General features: G+C 38.2%; 1 protein-coding gene across 2 annotated transcripts in view; it reads left to right on the top strand.

The window, feature by feature from the left end:
* The window catches only part of znf385c (zinc finger protein 385C), a 373618-nt gene that overhangs the window by 121825 nt on the left and 228751 nt on the right, over positions 1 to 23042 (top strand). For both annotated transcript variants that reach the window (XM_030141260.1, XM_030141261.1), the window contains exon 2: positions 22376 to 22705. In XM_030141260.1, coding sequence (XP_029997120.1) covers positions 22378 to 22705 — 328 coding nt within the window. In that variant the 5' untranslated portion in view covers positions 22376 to 22377. The remainder of the gene's footprint in view (positions 1 to 22375; positions 22706 to 23042) is intronic.

Consider the following 23042-nt stretch of genomic DNA (forward strand, 5'->3'; position numbering starts at 1 on the left):
TTTAAATTCCACCCACGTTAAAAGGGGTTATATGCAGTATTGATGCTCCACACTCTCAACAGCAGGGGGAAGTCATGCACCAGAACACATTTAGAACCAAAAACACAAACAAATAAACACTATGTATCCACAGACTGTATCACTCACTGAAAATCATCTTGTGCTGCAACAGCTGATAGTTTACATTATAGCTCTGTTAGCTTTAGCTCTGATTTTAGACAGAAAACAGCCACAGTAAAAGCAGGAATCACCTCTGTTTTCTTCACGGTTTATGTTGTCAGTAACTGCATTAAAGATCTACTATTGTAGATAATTCATTTATCAAGACAGGGGTAGTTGTTTGTTTACCTGCTTTACTAGTTTCAGCTACTTCCTGTAACCTTCGTCACGAGCGTCACAATGATGTTGCTGTGACCAGAGGTTGCGCTAGACATTTTTATTGTCTGTCATTTTGACGGACAGGGTCGTAAAAATTCTGTCATAACATATTATTATCCGTCATTTCAAATTTTTATTTTTTAATGATAATGAGATTTATTTAGTAGTATTTAATGATAAAAAACATCTCAATGATGCAGCAGCTGTAGTTGCTGCTGGCTGATAAACCAACGTGATATCACTGCTCGCAATTTTATATACGCCACTTTTAATTGGTGTGTTATCTGTAGACATTAAAAGCTTTCCTTGTGTATGTTCACGCAGTGTCAATCCCATGCACTGAAGGTTAGGGTTCGGGTTATGTGAACCACAGATCTGGGCACAAACTGACGCGCGATCAAATAACACATGAAAGGTAGAAAATGCGTACATATAACACACCAAATGCCATAAGAACTGGAGTATAACTTGCTTGTCTGTCATCCTTCACCACATCAGTCCCTGTTTTTTCACCGCATTTATCAATGGCATCATATTTACTGGGCTGTTTAAAATAACTGAGGAGACTCGGCTGTCTTCACAGTTTGCGCTAGAAAAGTAGCATCTAATTTTGGCTAAAGTTAGCTAAACAACGATTACCCTCAGTATTTTAATCTGTCAAAATGACGGACGGCCTTCAGAATTTTCCGTCATTTAAAAAAAAAAATCTGTCAATGACGGAATATTTTTGGTTAACGCGACCTCTGGCTGTGACGTGTCTTATAGGCTGCTCAGGACAGTTGGCCAGACAGCAGGGAGGGTTTCTGCCTATAAGACATGTCACAGCAACATCATTGTGACGCTTCTGACGAATGCTACAGGAAGTAGCTGAATCTAGTAAATGAGGTAAACAAACAACTACCCCTGTCTTGATAAATGAATTATTTACAATAATTGTACGTAGAAGACAGTCTGAAACTCTACCAGTGCATTAAAGATCTGTTTGGAATCATCTAAAGAAGGTTTGAACCATCATTGATTAGTCTGAACCATGGATCAACAGAAACTTACCAAAGATGATAACATCCCACAATAACTTTATTCCTTCATAAACCTCATAATCAGTCTCACACGTGTAGAAGAAATGCTGCCATTTTACCATCAAATGCCATTCTTTTCATTTAGAGCTGTGTCTAGTGGTGAAAACAAGCTTTTATCACTTTGTTACTTTCTTTGACTCTAAAAGTTGTTTCTTATCGGTTCTCATCCCATCTTGTCATTTTCTGATGCTTTGGTCAAAGGCCCTGTGGTGTTAGTTTTCCTCACTATGGGAGAGTGACTCACTACTCCCTCTTGTGGTTACATAAATCCACCAGCCCTACAGCTGTAAACATATTCAGTTCATATCTCTACAATCTTAAACAGTGGTGTCTTTGGCAGAACTTCAGAGCTCTGTATTCTAAACACTGTAATGACACTAGAAAAGTACATAAAACCCCTGCATATAACAAATAGAAATTTTAGGATTTTTTCAGACTGTGATGTTTGACATTTGAAATGTGGCCAAGTTCACAAATCATCTAAATACATTACATTAGGGGTGTCAAACATGTGGCCCGCCAAAGGGTCCAGTCCAGCCATTGGGATGTTTTTGCAAAGTCAAAAATTCCACAGTCTTGAATTGAATTAAGGAAAAAAAAAAAAAGAAAAAATTAGATTGAATTAAGGAAAAAAATGTTGAATTAAGCAAAAAAAAAAAAAAAAAAAAAAAAAAAAAAATCTTCAATTAAGTTAAAAAAACAAAATCTTAAGTTTAGCAAAAAATCTTGAGTTAACAACTTCAAATTTGTTTCTTTGTTTTAGTGCAAAAAATAACGTTAAATTATGAAAATATTTACATTTACAAACTATCCTGTAACAATAAAATTTGAATAACCTGAACAAATATGAACAACCTGAAATGTCTAAAGAAAATTAAGCACAATTTTAACTATTTTCTGCCTGTTCCTCAGTGTTTAGTGTCTTTATAGATCTGATCCATAATACACATGTAGAAATGATAAGTTGAGGCAGAATACTGTTAAAATTGCACTGATTTTTCTTAAGAAATTTCAGTTTTTTCAGGTTATTCACATCTTTTTTGTTTGGATAGTTTATAAAAGTAAGTATTTTCGTAATTTAATGTTTTTTTTTCTTTTACCCTAAAACAAAGACAAAAATTTGGAGTTGTCATTATTAATATATTATTATGTTATTATTTTACTGGTCCGGCCCACTGCAGATCAGATTTAGCTGAATGTGGCCCCTGAACTAAAATGAGTTTGACACCCCTGCATTACATAGACCTGGACAATTTTAGATGCATTGATGAGTACATGTTACACTTGGCTGCTTTAAGTCAAATCCTATAGAAAAGGGTTTCTAGGTTGAGTTCACATGTGAAATTTGTTTCTCCTTCACATTCTTCAGTCTTCACACATGGGGTACCACATGTTCTCCATAGGACTGCTGTGCTGAACCGTAATGTCCGTACTGTGACAGCCTGTGATAAATAAACCTACCGTTAAGCCCATAGCGGTTCTTTGTGTACAGTATGTGGTTTATAAGGGACTGTAACGGCTCTGCTCTGGCCTCGGACTGGTACCAGAGGAGCAGGTCTGAGGATATTCCCAGCCACAGATGCCATCTCGTTCACTGTGGTGGACGTTTTATTTAAGGAGCTACAATTATCTGCCCATTTAAAAATATTAGTGGAATAACATGTTTACACGGAGGGAGGAGTGTGTGTGGGCGTGTTTGTCTTTGTGTGATGATGCATGTAGGAATGTGAAGGCATAAAAAATTTCACAATAATACAGACCTGATCAAAATCTTAAGACCAGTTGAAAAATAGCTAGAATTTACCTTTTGCACATTTGGATCTTAATGAGGTTTTAAGTAGAGCTACAATATACAAAAGCAAGAAGGGGGAGTGAGACAAAGAGCACTTTGAAAAAGTAATTTATTGAAAACAACAAGTAAACTGAAATAGGCTGTTTATCAGCTGATCAAAAGTTTAAGACCATCGCTCAAAAAATTACAAAAAACTCTCCAAACCAGAACAAAAAATGTTCTCAGTAGGACTCAGTAATGAGTAGCTCCGCTGTTCTTGTTAATCACTTCAAAAATTCGTTTGGGCATGCTTGATGCGAGTGTTTCCAGGAGGCTGGTGGGAACATTGCTCCAAGTGGTGAAGATGGCTTCACGAAGGGCATCAACTGTCTGGAACTGATGGCCATTTTTATAAACTTCCCTTGCCATCCATCCCCAAATGTTCTCTATGGGATTTAAATCAGGGGAACATGCGGGATGGTCCAAAAGAGTGATGTTATTCTCCCTGAAGAAGTCCTTTGTCAAGCGAGCATTGTGAACTGCAGCGTTGTCCTGTTTTTAAACCCAGCTGTTACCACACAGACGAGGGCCCTCAGTCATGAGGGATGCCCGCTGCAACATCTGCACGTAACCAGCCACCGTCTGACGACCCTGCACCACCTGAAGCTCCAGTGTTCCACTGAATGAAAAAGCACCCCAGATCATGATGGACCCCCCTCCACTGTGCCAGGTAGAAAACATCTCAGGTGGGATCTCCTTGTCATGCCAGTAACGTTGGAAGCCATCTGGACCGTCAAGGTTAAATTTTTTCTCATCAGAGAATAAAACTTTTTTCCACCTTTCAATGTCCCATGTTTGATGCTCCCTGGCAAAGTCTAAACGGGCAGTTTTGTGGCAGTTGTAGGAGACGAGGTCTTTGAATTCGTTTTTTGTTTTTGAAACCCTTTTCCCGCAGATGCCGTCTGATGGTTATTGCGCTGCAGTCGGCACCAGTAAGGGCCTTAATTTGGGTCGAGGACCGCCCTGTGTCTTGACGGACAGTCAATCGGATCCTCCGGCTCAGCGCAGGTGTAATTTTTTTGGGTCTACCACTTGACTTTTGGTTCCATAATGCTCAGGATCTGTCAAAAAATTTAGAATGACTGTCTTACTGTGTCCAACCTCCGCAGCAATGGCACGCTGCGAGAGGCCTTGCTTATGCAGCTCGACGATCCGACCACGTTCAAGAAGAGAAAGCTTCTTAGCTTTAGCCATCAGGAGGGCATGACTGTCTGAATGCCTGACAGAAAATGAGAATTTTGAGCAGATTTTGGCTTTTATAGCCTGCGGTCTTAAACTTTTGATCAGCTGATAAACAGCCTATTTCAGTTTACCTGTTGTTTTCAATAAATTACTTTTTCAAAGTGCTTTTTGTCTCTCTCCCCCTTCTTGCTTTTGTATATTGTAGCCCTACTTAAAACCTCATTAAGATCCAAATGTGCAAAAGGTAAATTCTAGCTATTTTTCAACTGGTCTTAAGATTTTGATCAGGTCTGTATGTTAAAAAAAAACAAAAAAAAACAAAAAACAAACCTGCACGTGTACACAGCTTCCATTCCTCATTTTTTTCTCTACAGGAATGGTACCACTTTCTCATCTCCATTAGTCATTTACCCAATGTTCCTTTCACTTTCCCACAGAGTGCATGCAATACCTGTTTGTCAGTATTAAAAATGACATGGTTCTGTTTCTAGAGTGTATGGACTCTGAAAACTGCAGGTAATTATTGGAGCATAATTGCACTCACTTGACTTGAATTAGATCATTTGATCCTATAGTCCAGGAGTGTCAAACTCATTTTCTTCCGGGAGCCACATTCAGCCCAATTTAATCTGAAATGGGCCGGACCAGTAAAATAATAGCATGATAGCCAATAAATAATGACAACTCCAAATGAATAACCTGAAAAAAATGAATTTTTTTTTAACTGTAAGTACAATTTTATCAATATTATGCCTCGACTTATCATTTATAGGCTGCAGATCAGATCTACGAAGGCACAAAACATTTAGTAACAAGCAAAATATTATTCAAATTGCACTTAATTTTCTTTAGACATTTCAGATACTTCATATTTGTTCAGATTATTCACATTTTATTGTTAAGGAAAAGTTTCTTAATGTAAACATTTTCATGATTTAATGTTTTTGTGCACCAAATCAAAGAGAAAAAAATTGGTGTTGTCGTTATTTATAGGTTATTATGATATTATTTTTGAGTTTGATGCCCTAACTTGCACTTTGCCAATTCATCAAACTAAATAAAACTAAACAATAATGAAAAATCCCAAACTATTATAACCTTGTTCTGTACAGCACTTTGGTCCACTGTGGTTGTTTTAAGGTGCTTTATAAATAAGGTTGAACTGGATTGGATTGGATACTTTACGTTTTTCTATATAGGGATTACATTCTCTTATCTAAAAGCAAAAAAATCCTCTTGCACAGACATCTGTCATTTGGTACAACACCATCTGTATGTTTAGGCTAATGCAGCTGCCTGTGAATTTATTTAATGTATGGTTGAAATGAAAGAAATACAAGCTCGACAACTTTCCTGTGCCATACCGGATTTTGCTTTTTTTTTTTTTTTTTTTGGCAGATTTACAGTAAAAGTGAGTGAAGGGGAAGCCGGCACGAGTCAGTTCTAATAATTTTGAGTGATTCTCTGAGCCACTCATGCTCGGGCCAGCGGTGGTAACTGTCCTTGATGCTATTTCTGAATGTGACATCAGAATCCACAACAGCACTGCTGGCGTTGCTCTTACACCGCCTGTTTTTGTGCTGATTTTCCAAGCATATCTGGTTTTTTTTTTGGCCACATCTTCTTATCATCATCATCATCATCATTATCATCATCATCAGACTGTGTTGTTCAGATGTTATGGATTGCGATGCTGAAGTAGGTAGAAACTGACAAGACTCCGAAGGCGCTGGCCAAAGCTGCATGTAAAATAAGCACCTCGCAGATAAGCTTCTGCACAAATTACCATCCGAAATGCTTGCCCTCCAGGATGAAGGAATAAAGAGCTCCTCATGTGTGCAGCTGCTTGAGTGAGCGCTGCAGCCATGTGCGTCTGTTGTGACTGTGGTCGAGGCTGGGCTTGTCTGTGTCTAAGTATATCTAGTGTTGTATGGAACCTCTCCCAGTGTCTGTGGTTATTCTTACTGGGCAGTTCCCCCGCTTGAGTTTGTGGTGAAATGTGAACAAGGCGAATATGGGCCTGTTTTCCTGAGCTAACTTTAGCCGTCTCAAGGCACACGGATGTTTGAATAGTAGTGCAAAAACTGGACTGGTCTGTTTTTTGTGGTTGAAAATGAAAAGGCCTAGTGCAGATTATGTGCCTTCAGCAGATTGTAGAACTTCGTTGATTTAGTGCACAGGCGTCAAACATGTGGCCCGGGGGCCAAAACCGGCCCGCCAAAGGTTCCAATCTGGCCTGCGAGATGAATTTACAAAGTGCAAAATGCAAAAATAACCCTGAAGATATTAACAGTCAAGGGCATCAAACTCAAAAATAACAGCATAATAGCCTAGAAATAATGACTCCAAATGTTCATCTTGGTTTAATGCAGTGGTTCTCAATCTTTTTCTGTCGGGCCCCCCTTTGGAGGACGAAAAATCTCCAGCCCCCCCCCCCCCCCCCCCCCAACACCAGCAACATTGTAACAGTGGTGCAATTATAACTTTTATTGAAAGAAACGTCAATATTGTAACAATACTTAATAATTTGTTGTTCAAATTAAAAATATCCTACATTTTTGCTTGAACAATACAAATAAACTCAACCAGACTGCTCCCTGAGATAATATTTTTCCAAATAAAAATTGGAAATGTGCAATTATCTTACAACTATGACAATAAAGTTACTTTTTTTTAGAACAAACAAATTCTGGTAATAAAGATGTACATTTTAACACTATCAGCGGCTGCAGTGAGCCTGTTTCCACTGCACATCTCAGAACATTAAAGTGCAAACTGTACAAACTGTGCAAAAACAGAAACATCCACATTTTTCTTTTCCAGTTCAGTCCTTGTCCATTCTCCAAACCTAAACTCTTTGTCTAGTCTAGTTACAGAACACCATGGCTGTAGATTTGTTTGTTGTACATCCCTAAAATGAGTCCAGGGTGCTCCAACGCTAAAACATTAGTTCAACCTGCTACATGTTCTAACCTGAAGGAGAAAAAAAAAAAAACACCACCCAGGAGTGATCCCATACCCCCCCTGGCATGCCTTCGTGCCCCCCCTGGGGGGCCTGCCCCACGCTTTGAGAAACACTGGTTTAATGTGAGAAAAATAATATGATATTATGCCTATAAATCAGGGGTGTCAAACTCATTTGAATTCAGGGGCCACATAGAGACTAATATGATCTAAAGTGGGCCGGACCAGTAAAATAATATAAATAATAGGATAAGAACTGATGAATAATGTCGACACCAAAGTTTTCTCTGTGTTTTTGAGTGAAAAAAGCCAAATTCCATAATGAAAATGTTACATCTACCAACTCTACTTGAACATAACATAAACAAATACGAACAACCTGAAAATTCTTAAGAAAAATAAGTGCAATTTTAACCAGATTACACTTTAGTTTATCATTTATACATTTGCGTCATAACTTACAGATCACAGTGCATCTACAAATACACAAAACATGTAGTAACAGGTAGAACATAGGTAAAATTCTACTTACTTCTCTTAAGACATTTCAGGTTATTAAATTTTTTTGTAGAAGGCTAGTCTGTAAATGTAAAAAATTTTGTGTAATTTTACCTTTTTTACACTAAAACAAAGAGAGAAATTTGTGGTTTTCTTTATTGTGTTTTACTGGTCTGACCCATTTTAGACTGAATTGACCTAAATGACCTAAAATGATTTTAACACCATTGATTATTAATATCTTCAGTGTACTTTTTGTATTTCATAAATTCATCCCACGGGCCAGATTGGACCCTTTGGTGGGCCGGTTTTGGACCCCGGGCCACATGTTTGACACCTGTGCTCTAAATAATGGCAGCGCCAATTTTTTTCTCTTTGATTTATTGCAAAGAACATTAAATTCTGATATCCTTTAATAATAAAATGTCAATAACCTGAACACATATGAACAACCTGGTATCTCTAAAAAAAAAAATAGTGTAATTTTAACATTATTCTGCCTGTTTTGTGTCTTGGTAGATCTGATCTATAATGCACATGTAGAAATCATAAGTTGAGGCAGAATATTAATAACATTGCACTTATTTTTCTTCAGAAATTTCAGTTTTTTCCAGTTATTCACATCTTTTTTGTTTTGGATAGAAATAGTTTCATCATTTAATGTTATTTTTTGCACTAAAAAATTTGGAGTTGTCATTATTTATAGGCTATTATACTATTATTTCACTGGTTCGGCCCGCTGGAGGTCAAATCGGGCTGAATGTGGCCCCTGAAAGAACATGAGTTTGACACCCCTGAGTTAATGTCATAAGCACAGAAAGGGAAGTCCTTCCTCTTCACCGTCTTCATCCTCATCATCATAGTCGCCATCGTCTTCTTCCTCTTTGCAGCTGCAGGAAATGAGCCCTTGATGAAGCACAATGCAGTTTGATGAATGTGTATTAAAGTCATTCACGCTAACAGGTTTAACAGATGATGGTTCAGTGTCTATTTTGAATTTTTGTCATGATGAGCAGATATCCTCCTTATCCTGTCGTAGACATCCTATTCAATTACTCACACACAAAGCAATCGACTTGCTCCATTTGTGCAATCTTTTCAATAGTGCTTTTATAAGTACTACTTAAGTAGATTTTAACAGAATCTAACTGCACTCAAGGGACATATAAGCCATCAAATAACCCAGGTCTATATCAGAGACCTTCGGAAGCTTCAGTTTTTGTTCATGTACGTATTGAGAGCTCATATTTTTAGGCTGACCATGTTTCTTATTACACCAGCGTGATTTCATGGATTTTTAGTTTTTTATGCATACAGTGGAGCCTTATAATATTGGCTGTTTTATTGAAGGCCCAGGTATTAGTATCATTTTATTCTTGGTTCAGAATTTCTAAATAAGCCACACAAATTGTGCTGTAATAGCAAGAGGAAATCTGTCTTTTTTTTTTTTTCAATTTTATTTTATATATTTTTATTTTTAACATCTGTTATTGTACATTGTCATTTTAAGCAACCTTTTTTTTTTTTTTTTTTTTTTTTTACTTCTGTCTCTTTCCTTCTTTCTTTTTCTCTGTTCTCTGCTAAAAGCCTGATTAGGGATTGGAGATGGAAACTAGCAATAGCTATAATCTCCTTATGTGACTCATCAGTTACTACAGCTTGTTTGTAACAGGTAGAAGTTTTACTATGTAATTTGCATTGCCCCTATCAAATAAACTTAATAAATAAAATAAAGAAAATGTGCAGTAGCATTGTTCAATATTGTAATAAATAAACATATATTAAAGTGTGCATATTAGCAATACACTTCCTTTAACACTGTCAGTAAAATTCCAACATATCCCAAATATAAAAAAGCCTGTACCCATGGTACAAAGAAACGAAATATACTTTTTCTACATGGTTATTTATCCAATGAAACAAGCTGTTAGATAAGAAGGCATTTCTACTGTTTGGCATGTTTTACACCATATCAGTTTGTAACATCCAACATAGTTTAATCTTTTTCACAAGTTGGTCTTCATTAGTCGCTTTTCCATTGACCCTCAAATTCCGCAAATATAACTTGCGCATAAAAATTTACCTAATGGAAAAAAAAAAAAAAAAAAAAAAAAAATATATATATATATATATATATATGTGTGTATGTGTGTATGTATATATATATATATATATATATATATATATATATATATATATATACATATCATGCAAAACTGCAATGGAAAGACCTTTTTTCACAGCTAGTCGGGTGAATTAAAAAAACGGATGTTGACGGACGTTACAACAAGTGAAGAAAAAGAAGAAACATGTCGCGGTATGTGTGGATACACCAGGAAACCCAATCATTTTTTAATTTAGTACGTGATAGAAGGGTAATATATAATAATAATAATAACGAATATATCTGTAAATCAACACCATATTTACGTTTGTTGCCATGTTTATGGAATGACTTCTTGTGTCATCTCATGATAATAAATAAACAAATCATTGCATTTGTGATTTAATGGAAAAACCGACATTACGCACTTCAGTTTTTTTTCGACATTTAGTAAATATCTGTAAAGTTTTACGCAGATGTCCAATGGAAAAGTGACTATTGACAGCTAATGATGGGTTGACTTCAAGTTTTGCCAATACAGCCAGTTGTCATACAGGCTCTGATATTTTAAATAATGACAGGTTATGTCAGATTAAATATCCTAGTATCAAACAAGCTGATGGTGACAGTATCACGGTGCTAAATCCAACTTGTTTTGCTTTAAACAAACTAACAGAGCCTGGATTATCTGATGAAGTGTAAATTATGTGCTCCTGAGCTGAAGCTGGGGACATAAAGGCTCACATTTCAGCAGAGGATGTACACAGTGCATGTTATGTTTGTTTACTGGAAAGTCCATGTGCTTTTTGTGGTGACATGAACACAGACGTGAGAGGCTAAAGCTGCAGCGATATGGCAGCAAATGAGATGAGCTGAAAGGCATAGATGACACAACATGTAAACACTACAGGGAAAAAATGGAGGCAAACCTGACCACGGTGCTGCTTTAGTCTGACATACTTAGTCCTATCTGGACAGCACTGAAGATAGTGCTGAAGGTAGTGCTTTACTCCTGCTTCTTCCTCTTTTATGTATGTTTATGTGTGTTTTATTATGTAGCATTTATGGGCTGTTGGCAAACTGGACTAGAGTTGCTACACTCAGTCAGCTGTGGGCTTTAGTAGTCTCATTTCTTCTCTTCTGCTTATTGTATATAAGTTGATACCTCTGTTTTATGTACATATATAGTTTTTTTTCCATTGTACTTCTCTTACATTTTGTATTTATCCTATACTAGTAAGACAACAAGTGCCAGCAAAGAAATCCTTGTGTTTATGTACTTGTAATGATTCTGTTTCTGATTATGAGTAGAAGTCTGAACTCTTGTAAAACCCTATACCAGTGTTTCCCAAACTTTTTTGGCTCGTGACCCCATTTTAACATCACAAATTTCTGGCGACCCCAGACATTCAAAATGGAGACTTTTTTTTTTTTGCTAAAATTAATTTGTGTTTGATCATGTAATACAGGGGTTGGACAAAATAATGGAAACACCTTAAAAAATCAACAAAATATAATTTAATATGGTGTAGGTCCGCCTTTTGCGGCAATTACAGCCTCAATTCTCCGAGGTATTGATTCATACAACTTGTGAATTGTTTCCAAAGGAATTTTAAGCCATTCTTCAGTTAGAATACCCTCCAACTCTTTTAGAGACGATGGCGGTGGAAATCAACGTCTTACTTGAATCTGTAAAACTGACCATAAATGCTCAATAATGTTGAGGTCTGGGGACTGTGCCGGCCATACGAGATGCTCAACTTCATTAGAATGTTCCTCATGCCATTCTTTAACAATTCTAGCTGTATGGATTGGGGCATTATCATCTTGAGGTGAAGGTGTTTCCATTATTTTGTCCAACCCCTGTAGTTTGCTATACTATGTTGCAAATAAACATTAATTTTAGATGACATTTAGTCTATATAATGTATATTATTATGGATAGAGGCAGAAAAGCCAGGTGTAGATTACTGCACAAAGTGAGAATTGGATTTTCCTTGGTCAGGATATGTACAGTCAGTCCAGCTTGGATTTACAAGGCTGACAATTAATACTGAACAAACAAGAACTCAAACTATGAATTATGAAAGAGCTGCAGCATCTGAAACTGACCACAATGAACATTTGACAGATAAACAGTACCACAGCGCTTCAGTTTCAGCTTCACAGTTTGTCATGTCTTTTATAGATTGGGATTGTCTTTCTCAACTCACCTTTTTTTTTTTTTTTTTTTTGCCAGCATTGGTTTGTTTGTCTGTCTGTCTGTGTGCAGGATAACTCAAAAAGTTATGGACAGATTTGGATGTAAGGTTCAGGAAATGTTCATACTGGCACAAGGAACAAATGGTTAAATTTTGGTGGTGATCGGGGTCGGGGGGGGGGGGGGGGGGGCTGATCTGCCTTGGCGGAGGTCTGCGCTCTCCAAGTGCTTTTCTAGTTTGTAATCTTTTTTTTTTTTTTTTTTTTATCAATTACAAGAAATTTCAGGCGACCCCAATTGAATTCTAGGCGGCCCCATGAAAAGGTTGAAAAACACTGCCCTATACACTGGTTCCGTCTGGTGTTTTCGCTTCGTATCCAACTGGTTTGAAAAATTTTGCACCAGCCCAGCTTTCCTAACCACCACCAAATCAACAGCCAATCAATGTGTAACGGTTAACTGACAGGGACTTCATCTGATTGGCCAACTGCTGTGAATGCATGGCCCTTATATCCTCATATGTTGCATGCATAAGTAATGTGTTCTCCTATTTCTAATATATTGTGTTGATGACGTGTTCAGCTGCACATACTTGTATCACAATAACGGTGATCTGTCAGCGCTAATAATAATCTTCGTTTTTTTTTTTCCCTCCTGTTTTTCTTCACCGTACAGATTGTAAAATATGTGCGTAGATGATGGGAGTGTTTGAATCTTAAGCTGCCCTTTGTTTATTAGCGCCTTTCTTTCATCAAAAGGCATTCGTCTCTCTTTCTTCTCTTTCTTGCTCAAGATTCTTGTTCTTTTATCTTTTCCTTTTGTCCAGTGTGTGTGTGTGTGTGTGTGTGTGTGTGTGCCTACCTGCACATACTCACGTACCCACTGATAATATAGTCTCAGTGATAGTATCAGTGTGATGCTGTATAAATTTCCCTCGGTGCAGCTTTTTTTTTTTTTTTTTTTTTGGTTCGAACACACATTAATACATGCACAAACAAACACATACACACAAGTAAACACACACACTGTGAACAAATGCCCTCCCTGTGCGCTGCCAAAGAACCGCTGCAAACAAAGATTAGAGAAAACACATCAATTTATGTGCCACTGCTTTTTATTTACTCTCGAGCTTGGGCTGGGGGTGACAGGGACTGCAAACGCTTTGTCCTAGCTTTCGACTCCCGAGACGGAGCGGTTTTTTTTTTTTTTTTTTCACTAAGCAGAGAATTGATTCCTATATAATTACACTCATTAGAGAACTGTAGTCTGAACTTTGCATAATCAACATTGATGCACCGGACACAAAGGCATGGAGCTTCAAACACCTCAAGCCTGTTCTGTAGTTACAGTGGTGACAGTAATAATACTTTGATGATGCCAATTATGCAACAGCCTCGTTTTTCATCTCCTGCTCTGTCGCTTTCTCTCTTTCGGCCACCGTCATACTTGGTATAATAAAGTGGCTTGAGCTCTGAGAATCTTGATCCTTACCTGTCTGATACATGAAACAGAATATCCTCGCCCACACTTGTATTTCTAACAAACCTTGCTATCAGAAGTGACGATGAATGCAAATTGGAGGCGCTACAGAAATCAAGAGTCTTTTTTCTACAGCTATCTTTTTGTATGTCGCTCTTTCTCTTTTGTATTTGCATCAGCCAGAATCTTGTTGGTTTGATTATTATTTTCACTGCTGATTGTGTTTGTTTGTATCACTCTGAGCCTTATAACCACTATCCTAGTTATAGCATTTGCATGGAACACAGAGAAACATTGTTGTTCTGCAGACTTGAATATTTCACCATCATTACCTTTTATCCCATCTCCATGAACTGAAATATACTCGATTCTTTCATTACCAAAAGACAAAACTGTTCCAGAATCTGTTGTTTTTGTTGCCACCATTGTTGTTTGTGTTTCTGTTGTGTCTCTTGGCTGAAGCTACACTTGTACAGGTAGTCTTCAGTAGTTAGAAACTGGAATAAGATGTAAACACATGCAATTATCCGTTTCTTTCTTTACCCCATTTGGCAAATCTGGGTTTTCTGAAAACTGGGATTTAATTCAAGAAGGAAGAGTAACTTTATTGTCAGTAAATGGACAGCACAGCAAGTTATGTTGCATCTGTGCCCTGAGATGTAACAGAAAAAAAACTATGAATACTGATAAATAATAAGAATAATAACGCTTGGTAAATAATGTTAATAATAAACACAATGAATAAAATTGCACATATAGGCACCAATGCCCATGAGGAATGGTAGTTTAACCCTATAATGCCAAACATGTCATGTTTGATACATGAGTTCTGAAACCCTCTACATGATCAGTGTGATACTTGTTTTTCTTGAAAAACCTGATGTATATAATAATATAATATGAACGGGAAACCTGACTTTCTTACCAAGAGAATAAGGCATAGAGGTCTACAACATAATCATGGCACCAGACAGGTTACCATGGGTTACCTTGAACTTCCCAAACCAAAAACAAATCGATTGAAAAATTCTGCCATTTACAGGGCCTCTATGGGATCATTTACCTTCATACACCAAACATACTCAAAGCTTATATTCATAAAAAAAAAAAACAACAAAAAAACACTCAAACTGGAGCTACTCAAGTAAATACAGGAATGCGAATGATTGTTTTAACTCTCGCAATCCAAGTTGCTGTAAAGATAAAAGTTTCAATGTTTTATGGTGTATGCATTGAAATTAATTGTTCAGCTGGCTGATGATAACAATGAATTGTAAACTTGTTTTTATTTATGTATGTATTTTGTAAGTGTATTTGTATTTTAACGGACCACAGGAAGAGTAGCAACCACTATGGTGGAAGCTAATGGTGATCCATATAAACAATAAACATGCAATACACAGATAATCCACGGGGGGGTGGGGGTGGGGGTCATTCACCAGACGCCTTTCCAGTGACACTACGAGACTGTCATTAATGAGGAAGGAGGCAGAACTTTGCCAATTTTAAAAGGAATTACCAATTTGTTAGACATGTTTGTGTTACATTGTTTTTGTTTCTTCAAAAATAATAATATTTGAGCATTGAGACCTGATGTATCAAATATGATACAAAATTGAAACTCATACATGGACACTGATATTTGAAAAAACCTTTTTTTGGGGTTGTAAATGCACCCACTGTGCTCTGGTTGGCAACATTTGGTCCAATCTAAGTTCATGTGTTTATTTGTGCCTGCTTTTTTGAAATCCTTTCTCTTTGTGTGCAGAATGTGAGTGGTTTCCATATGAGTTTGTGACTTTTGACGGTTTGTATTGTGTGGTCATGTGACTGTTGTGTGGCCTGCCTCTCATTCTTTTTGTTGTTGTCGGTGTCCCCCTCTCATCAGGCTGATTTAGAAGCTGTTAAAATGCTTGCGATGCTTGCACCAATCCATCTGGTGGGCAGTTTCTGCCTGCATCAGGAAGAACCGCCACCCCCATGCCAACTGTGGCCACAGAGGATGGGTGGGGGTGTTCTTCGAGGTGGGCCGGTGGTTAAAGCTGGTTTGAGCTGGGAAAGTGCTACAGTATTTCAGGATCAGTGAGCAGCAGACACAAGATCATAAATAGAGTTTTTATTGCTGAGCTGCTATGCTGGGTGATCCTGGGTCTTTCAGCAAGATCACAGCAGTGATTGATGGTTCCCATGTGCCGAGGGAGGAGGGTGAACGGTGTAGGCAGAGGGGGCGCATCAGACAGCGGAAACAGTGGACATGGCTAGGCTGGCAGAGCCTCGTGCCCTCCCTCTCCTCCCCCAGGGTTACCCCCTGACAATCTCCGTCCTGTGTCTGCCTACAGATCTCAGTGCCTCGCCACAGCATGAGTTCTTGTCTCACACGGCTTCTACTTAGAACCGGAAGAGTCTGGATAGTCCCTGCAGCCCTTCGCTATCACTGCACTCACCAGGACTGGAGGAGACATTCAGATCCTTGATGTAAAAGTTAGTTTAGTTCATTTATTTATTTTATTCAAAAGATAACACAAATATGCAGGAAAAGAAAGTCTGTCTTTACATGTCGGCAAATCGACCAGCTTATGAATCAAAAGGAGAAAAAAGAACAATCTTATATTTTCTGCCAACACACAAAATTCTTGTGTGTTTGCAGCAGGAATTTCAAACAGAATTGTAAAATTAACGTAATAATACACCAGAAGCACTCAGAGAGCGCAGACCTCCGCCAAGGCAGATCAGTGTCCCGGATTTGGATGAAAATTTCAGGAAATGTTGATACTGGCACAAGGAACAAATGATGAAATTTTGGTGGTGATCGGGGGTGGGGGGGCCACGAGGACCCACTGATCTGCCTTGGTGGAGGTCTGTGCTCTACGAGTGCTTTTCTAGAAAAGACCCCACCCCCACCCCCAATCACCACCAAAATTTAATCATTTGTTCCTTATGCCAGTATCAACATTTCCTGAAAGTTTCATCCAAATTCGTCCATAACTTTTTGAGTTATCTTGCACACAGACAGACAAACAGACAAACCAACGCCGACAAAAACATAACTTCCTTGGTGAAGGTAATTATCTGCCATCATCATCTGCAAAAAAAAAAGAAAGATTGTGTTTGTTTACATTACTCTGAGCCTTAAGAGCAGCATCATGGTTATAAGGCCTATTCTGGTCGGATGACATATGACGTTTAAATGGAACATAGAGAAATATTGTTGTTCCTCAGACATGAATATTTCAGCATTCAGCAGCCTCTTTATACAATATCTGCCCCCACTTTTGGCTGGAATTCATCATTTGCAAAAACAAAAATTTCCAAATCAAGAAATTTATTCTTCAATTTCTTATTTTCTTTAACCTGAACCAAACAGCCAAGCACATAAGCAAGAAAAGAACTGAACAAAAAAGCGTAAAATTAGTATAAAATATGCAAATAATAAACACAAATAAAGTTTTAGATCATTTTAAACATGTAAACATGCACGTGAACTTACCATGTTTTAACATATCAACACATAACTGAAAAAAATTAAAAAAGATATAAATGTACAGTTAAAGGACATGTTTGCAGAAGAAATGTTACTGCTGTATTCTGTTGTGGTGGGATGCATTTCCATGTCTGCTAACAGAACATCTGCCCTCTTTCCTAAACCTCTTCAGAAAAAAATCCTTGCTTGTCTTTTTTAATTAATGGTTATACATTCTTTCATCTTCTCCAAAACATTCCACAAAGTCACCCCAAAATATTGTTATGTGCTTGTGTTTCATTGTGGTGCATACCTTAAAATTCATACCGACCTGTGGAAATAGTACATAAAAATAGAATTCACAGCAATATGTAGTTAAAGTATGGAAAACAGAAGTAGTCAGTGTGTAATAAAATACTCCCTGACAGTGTTTTAACATTAAAAATGATGTTTGGAATTCATATATTACTGCTGCATAAATGTAGTATGTGTATTTTACTCTTTGCAGATGATTAAGGTTGAGCTTATTTTTTTTATACTTAATCTAAAACAATGCATCATATTTTCTAACATCATTGTATGCTTATAAGATTGGTGTCCTGTAACAACCATGTATCTCTTAAAAGTCTACTTTATATGAGCTCAGAAAAACCAGTCTTTGTGACAGTTTTTCATCAAATAAAAGATAATCTTGAACAAACAGTGAAGAGGAACGCTTCACAGACCTCCAGGAAGGAATGAAAAATAATAATGAAAAATGGTAAAAGAAGTAGTCATTGGTGAAGGAGCCGTCACTGCACAAAAAATACAAAAACCAAGGCACTCTCTTATCATTTTAAAATGCTTTTATTAATAATGGCATGTCTCACAGAGCCCCACTGATGTCCATTGAGACACGCCGTATTTAATAAAAGTATTTTAGAATTTTAAGAGTGCCTTGGTTTTTGTATTTTTTGTGAATCAAAGGTAATGTTCTTACCAGGAGATGAATTCAGCCCCACTATAACTAAAAGGTCTCGTCCACTTTTTCATGAATGATATGAAAATGAAGGCAGTCGTGTAGTTCATATTTTCAAGTGGACTTTTTGGACAGTATCAAATAAAAAGGTAAAAATGCAGAAATTTATTCAAAGAAACCTTAATTGGGCCTCATGCAATGCAAAATTCAGACATTCATATTATGAATTTTTATTTTGGCCATTGATACGTTATTAAAACACTCTGAACTGCTCAAAGGAAGTAATTTACTTCTCAGTATGGTGAAATAGGCTTTTTCCGTGTTTTTTTTTTTTTTTTAATCAGCACAGTTCAATAGACATGCAAATGGTGCAGCAGGTAAAACACTTAAATGCTCTCTGCCCTCCGGCTACTGTTTGGGTCATGCAGCATAAATATACAGCAGGCGTCATTTACATCAAACTGCACAAAAACAAGTAGACCTGTTACCAAGACTTGAGCCAAACTGGTCACTATGGTAACAGTTAGGGATGCACCGATACTGATACGAGTATCGGGCATCAGCTCCGATACTCAGTGTGTGTACTCTTACCACTTACGGCCGTGTGACATTCACAGTTCAGTGCAGCAGGTACGAGGAGGAGGAATAATGTGTGGGCAGTGTGAAGAGTGTGGAGATTTTTCAAAATAAATGGTAAATGGACTGAACTTACATAGCGCATTTTCTACGCCTTTATGGAGTCCAAAGCATTTTACAATTCCTCACATTCATCCATACACTCATACACCAGCGGGCGGCTGCTGCCATGCAAGGCGCTGCCTGGCCCTACTGGAGCAATTTAGGGTTCAGTGTCTTGCCCAAGGACACTTCGACATGTGGACAGTTGGAGCAAGGATTCAAACTGCCGACCCTTTAGTCATTAGACGACCCGCTCTACCAACTGAGCCACAGCCTCCCAATGACAGTGATAAAAGTAACGCTGACTGCAAATAACCTTAAAGACACAGACAGATACAGACGCAGCGTTCTGTCTGTCCTCTGCGTACAGTCCATCCGTTTTCCAGGTTCTGGAGGATGCGGACCCAGACAGAGAATACCACCGGGAGTACGGAGTGGTGCGGAGCACCGCCAGCGGAAGTGAAAACAAAACTTATTATCATTTCTCTTTTCTCTTCCTGCTGAAGCTAAGCTTTTATACCTTACCAGAGAAAATGCTACAATATTAGTATCACATTAGTGTTGTCTCTGTCGTCTCCATGTTTGTTATTACTGACTTTTTCTTCTTCTTCTCCCATACCATACCATACCAACTTTATTCATAATGCACTTTAAGAACTTTGCAGCTGGCCAAAGTGCCGTACACCAAACATAAAACAAGGGATTAAATAAGTAAGTAAAGCTAGTGATAACACAGGGTGTAAAGCAGGCTAAGAACAACAAAATACAACCATCATAAAAACAAAGACAAATTAAAATCTGATAAAAACAGCTTAAAAAAAAAAAAAAAAAAACTTTACTCTTCTTCGTGGTGTTTGTCCAGTATGGTTAATTAATAGCGGTGCCCCCTGGTGGATTAATTGAGAAACGCTCATTCCAACACATTAAATGTAGCAGCGGTTTTTTCCAGACAGACTAATGACAACGACAATAAAGCACATTTACAAAAGGAACTAAGAACTGTAATGGGATTATTAAGTACTCGTATCGGTACTCAGTATCAGCAAGTACTCAAATGTAAGTACTCATACTCGGTCTGGAAAAAAGTGGTATCGGTGCATCCGTAGTAACAGTCATTTCTGCATGGAGGATAAAAGTGTACGCAAAATGGCAAGCCTCAGTTTAAGACCTACTTTGTGTGACTGTCTTGACTTTTTAGGTCGTAACAGGATCTAAAAGGATGTGAAAGACATGTCCTTTATATGTTATGTTCTGCAGGTCTTCATTTAGGGTTTTGTTTGTACAACCATGCTAATTTGGGGCGGCTAGCTGAGTAGTTTGGCAGCAGTGCGAGGGGGTTGCGTGGTTAAGGACCACAGAGATTTTTTTTCACTCGGTGCCAGAGAGCAGCGTTACTCAAAGCTTTTGAGAAAACATCTGATGGAGCCTCTTGAGTGCTCCCAGATTGGCAATGTGAATAGTAGCTTTCATAGAGACTGCTTGCCCTAATGTGTTTTTGAGTGCTGTGTGTGTGTATGTGTGTGTCTAAGAGCAGGAGAGAGACACTTTTTTCATGCATGTAGGCATGTATGCATCAATTTACTGTAGTCTGTGTTTGCGCACGTTGGAGTCGTTTGGTTGTTTACGTAAATAAGTCAAGACGGAGGCAAAAAGCCAGCAGCCCAACAACACAACAGGGTATGTTTCAGGTGCTTTTTTCCATCGCTGTTGTCTCAATCATCCTCTGAGCTACTTTTACTATCTTTTTATTTATTTATAGAGACAGCAGCTGTATATGAAACAAACAGCTCCTCTCTCTGACGTCTATCCTGAGAAGGTTTCTTCACTTCACTGACCACAGAGCCTTCCTTGGAAAATCTGAGGTGTTCAGGCCACAGTCCTTTTTCACAGTCATGTCACATGCTAGTAGATCTTTCACAACTAACACTTTCTTGTTTTCCTTTTAACCTCTAATATATTAACTCTTTTATGCATGAATTATGAATGAACCTTAGTCAAGATATTTTTCCGGAGTGTTTTTACTCCTCTTTAGACATAAAAACAACAATGCAATTGATTTTTTTTTTTTTTTTTTACAAAAAGTTACAAAAATATCCACTCAGCTGGACACCATGTATTTAATTTTTGAAGCAAAGAAACATGTATTTAAAACCTAATATCAGAAAATGATGTGGAAAACTATGCAATAAAAACATTTTTGATGCTGCTAATCAGATGGTCTCTCACATTTGAACATACTCTAATACTAGTCATTATTCACGTCATGGAGATAATATACAAAAAAACCCTTTAAAAAAAAACAAACAAACAAAAAAAAACTGTTAATTACAGTCTAATAACAATTAGCATTTGATTTACACTAAAACATATTATTGCAGATTAAGAACAGTAAATTTGCAGTAATGGTAGGAATTGCACTATATGAGATGATGTATTAGTGTCCACTGTGTTGGCTGATAGGCAACTAAAACAAACAAACAAAAAAAAAACATGAATATACAAGAGAACAGCTGTAGAATAGCTGTCTACTGTAGGGACCATTATGGATGAAAGGGTTAACTCAGTACGTAGGTAAGATGTTTTCCTTACGGCTAGTGGTTACTTTTGATCTCTGGAGTAATTTATGCTTCCTCAGTAACTTAAACAAACCTAACATTTACACTTTACAGCTCCTTAGACCTGCATATTTAATGCACTTCCCACCTAGGGTGTATGTTTTCACTTGATTGCGCCAATTTTCATCCATCTCACAAGACGTTTTATTGAATTTCACAACAGTGGGGTCTTAGTGAGGGCCCTTCTGCTTATATGTGTAATTCCACCGTCCTAATTTAATACCTGCACATATTAAAAGAGCTGATTCATAGGACTAAGACATTGTTTTCCAGCTTGTCTGTGTGATGCTTCTTGGCTGTGATCCTCCACAGAGGCAGCATTAAGGCTTGCATGGCTGCACCGACAGCAGGCAAACATAAAGCTATCACTAGAGAAGTTTCCTGACAGGGTCTCTGTGGTCCTCGGAGAGCCCCACTGCAGCACTTTGTCTCCCCCAAGTGGTGCCTTGTTCTTTGCACCCCTGGACCTGGACCACTGCCGCTCACCCTCGCACTCTTTAAGAACAGCCATCCGTGTTTTCTTTGTGCTTCCTGATGTCTTCATGAGTGCGTACAGTGAGGGTGTAACTGTGTTTTAAGCGTGTTGACAAGCATGATTATATAAGACGGGAACAGGGTCAGATTCCACACACTCCTCCATAAAGCTTCAGGAATCAGGGGTATTTTTGCCTGTGTGTCCTCAGTGGCTATCAGGTTTTAATGGGATGGCTTTGTACGCTGGTTCAGTCAGGTCAGGTCGGGCCAGAGTGTGGAAAATGACACCCCTATCCACAGGAGACAGGGGCATAAGGGCCTTACTCAGTTCCACACTGTGTTGCACATGCACAGTGAAGTGTTTTGGAACAGCATCAGACATGTGAGACCTCTACTACTACTGTTTGTTTTCAGTTTCCTGTTCTTTCATTTGTATTTATCTCCATCTCTATGTTACCTTTTTATTCCATCACAGGCATGAAACGTCCGTTCAGCCCATCAGTTCTACTAAACACTGAGCCGGACAGGAGGGGGTTTGGCGCCGGACTCGGAGCGCAGATGGATAGAGATGCTTCCTCCGACACCCAAGATGAGGGTGCATTACTGGATGAGCAGTCACAAGGGGGCGCCCTGCCTTCTGCACTCTACAGACCCAAAAGAGAAAGGAAACAGCGGAGCTACACCTTATGTGAAGTCTGCAACATCCAGCTGAACTCGGCTGCACAGGCCCAGATCCACTACAACGGCAAATCCCACCAGAAAAGACTCAAGCAAATCAGCAATGGCAAGATGCAGAGCAACACAGGTAGGCCAGGAGTGCTGCTTAACTGACCATTTCTTTGCTTGTTTGTTTATTGTTGCAAAATTAAATGGAAGTGCAAAACATTGGACATTTTCGAGCTCTGCCGCTGGATTTGAGAACAATAGGGCCGTGCAGATTAAGCGAATCCCACACACTGTTTGCAGTACACTGTCATCAGCCCCTGTGCCAATCCCCCAACTTGTATTCAACAGAAGTTAAACAAATTGGATTCTATTTGCTGAAATGTGTTCAGACAGAGCCTTGGGCGAAGGACACACACACACAAACACATACACACATTCAAGTAACGAAGAGCTGAGTGAAGTCAGCAAGTGAGAAG

This window comes from Sphaeramia orbicularis, chromosome 8 (assembly GCF_902148855.1).
Source record: "Sphaeramia orbicularis chromosome 8, fSphaOr1.1, whole genome shotgun sequence".
NCBI classification, from domain to species: Eukaryota; Metazoa; Chordata; class Actinopteri; order Kurtiformes; family Apogonidae; genus Sphaeramia; species Sphaeramia orbicularis.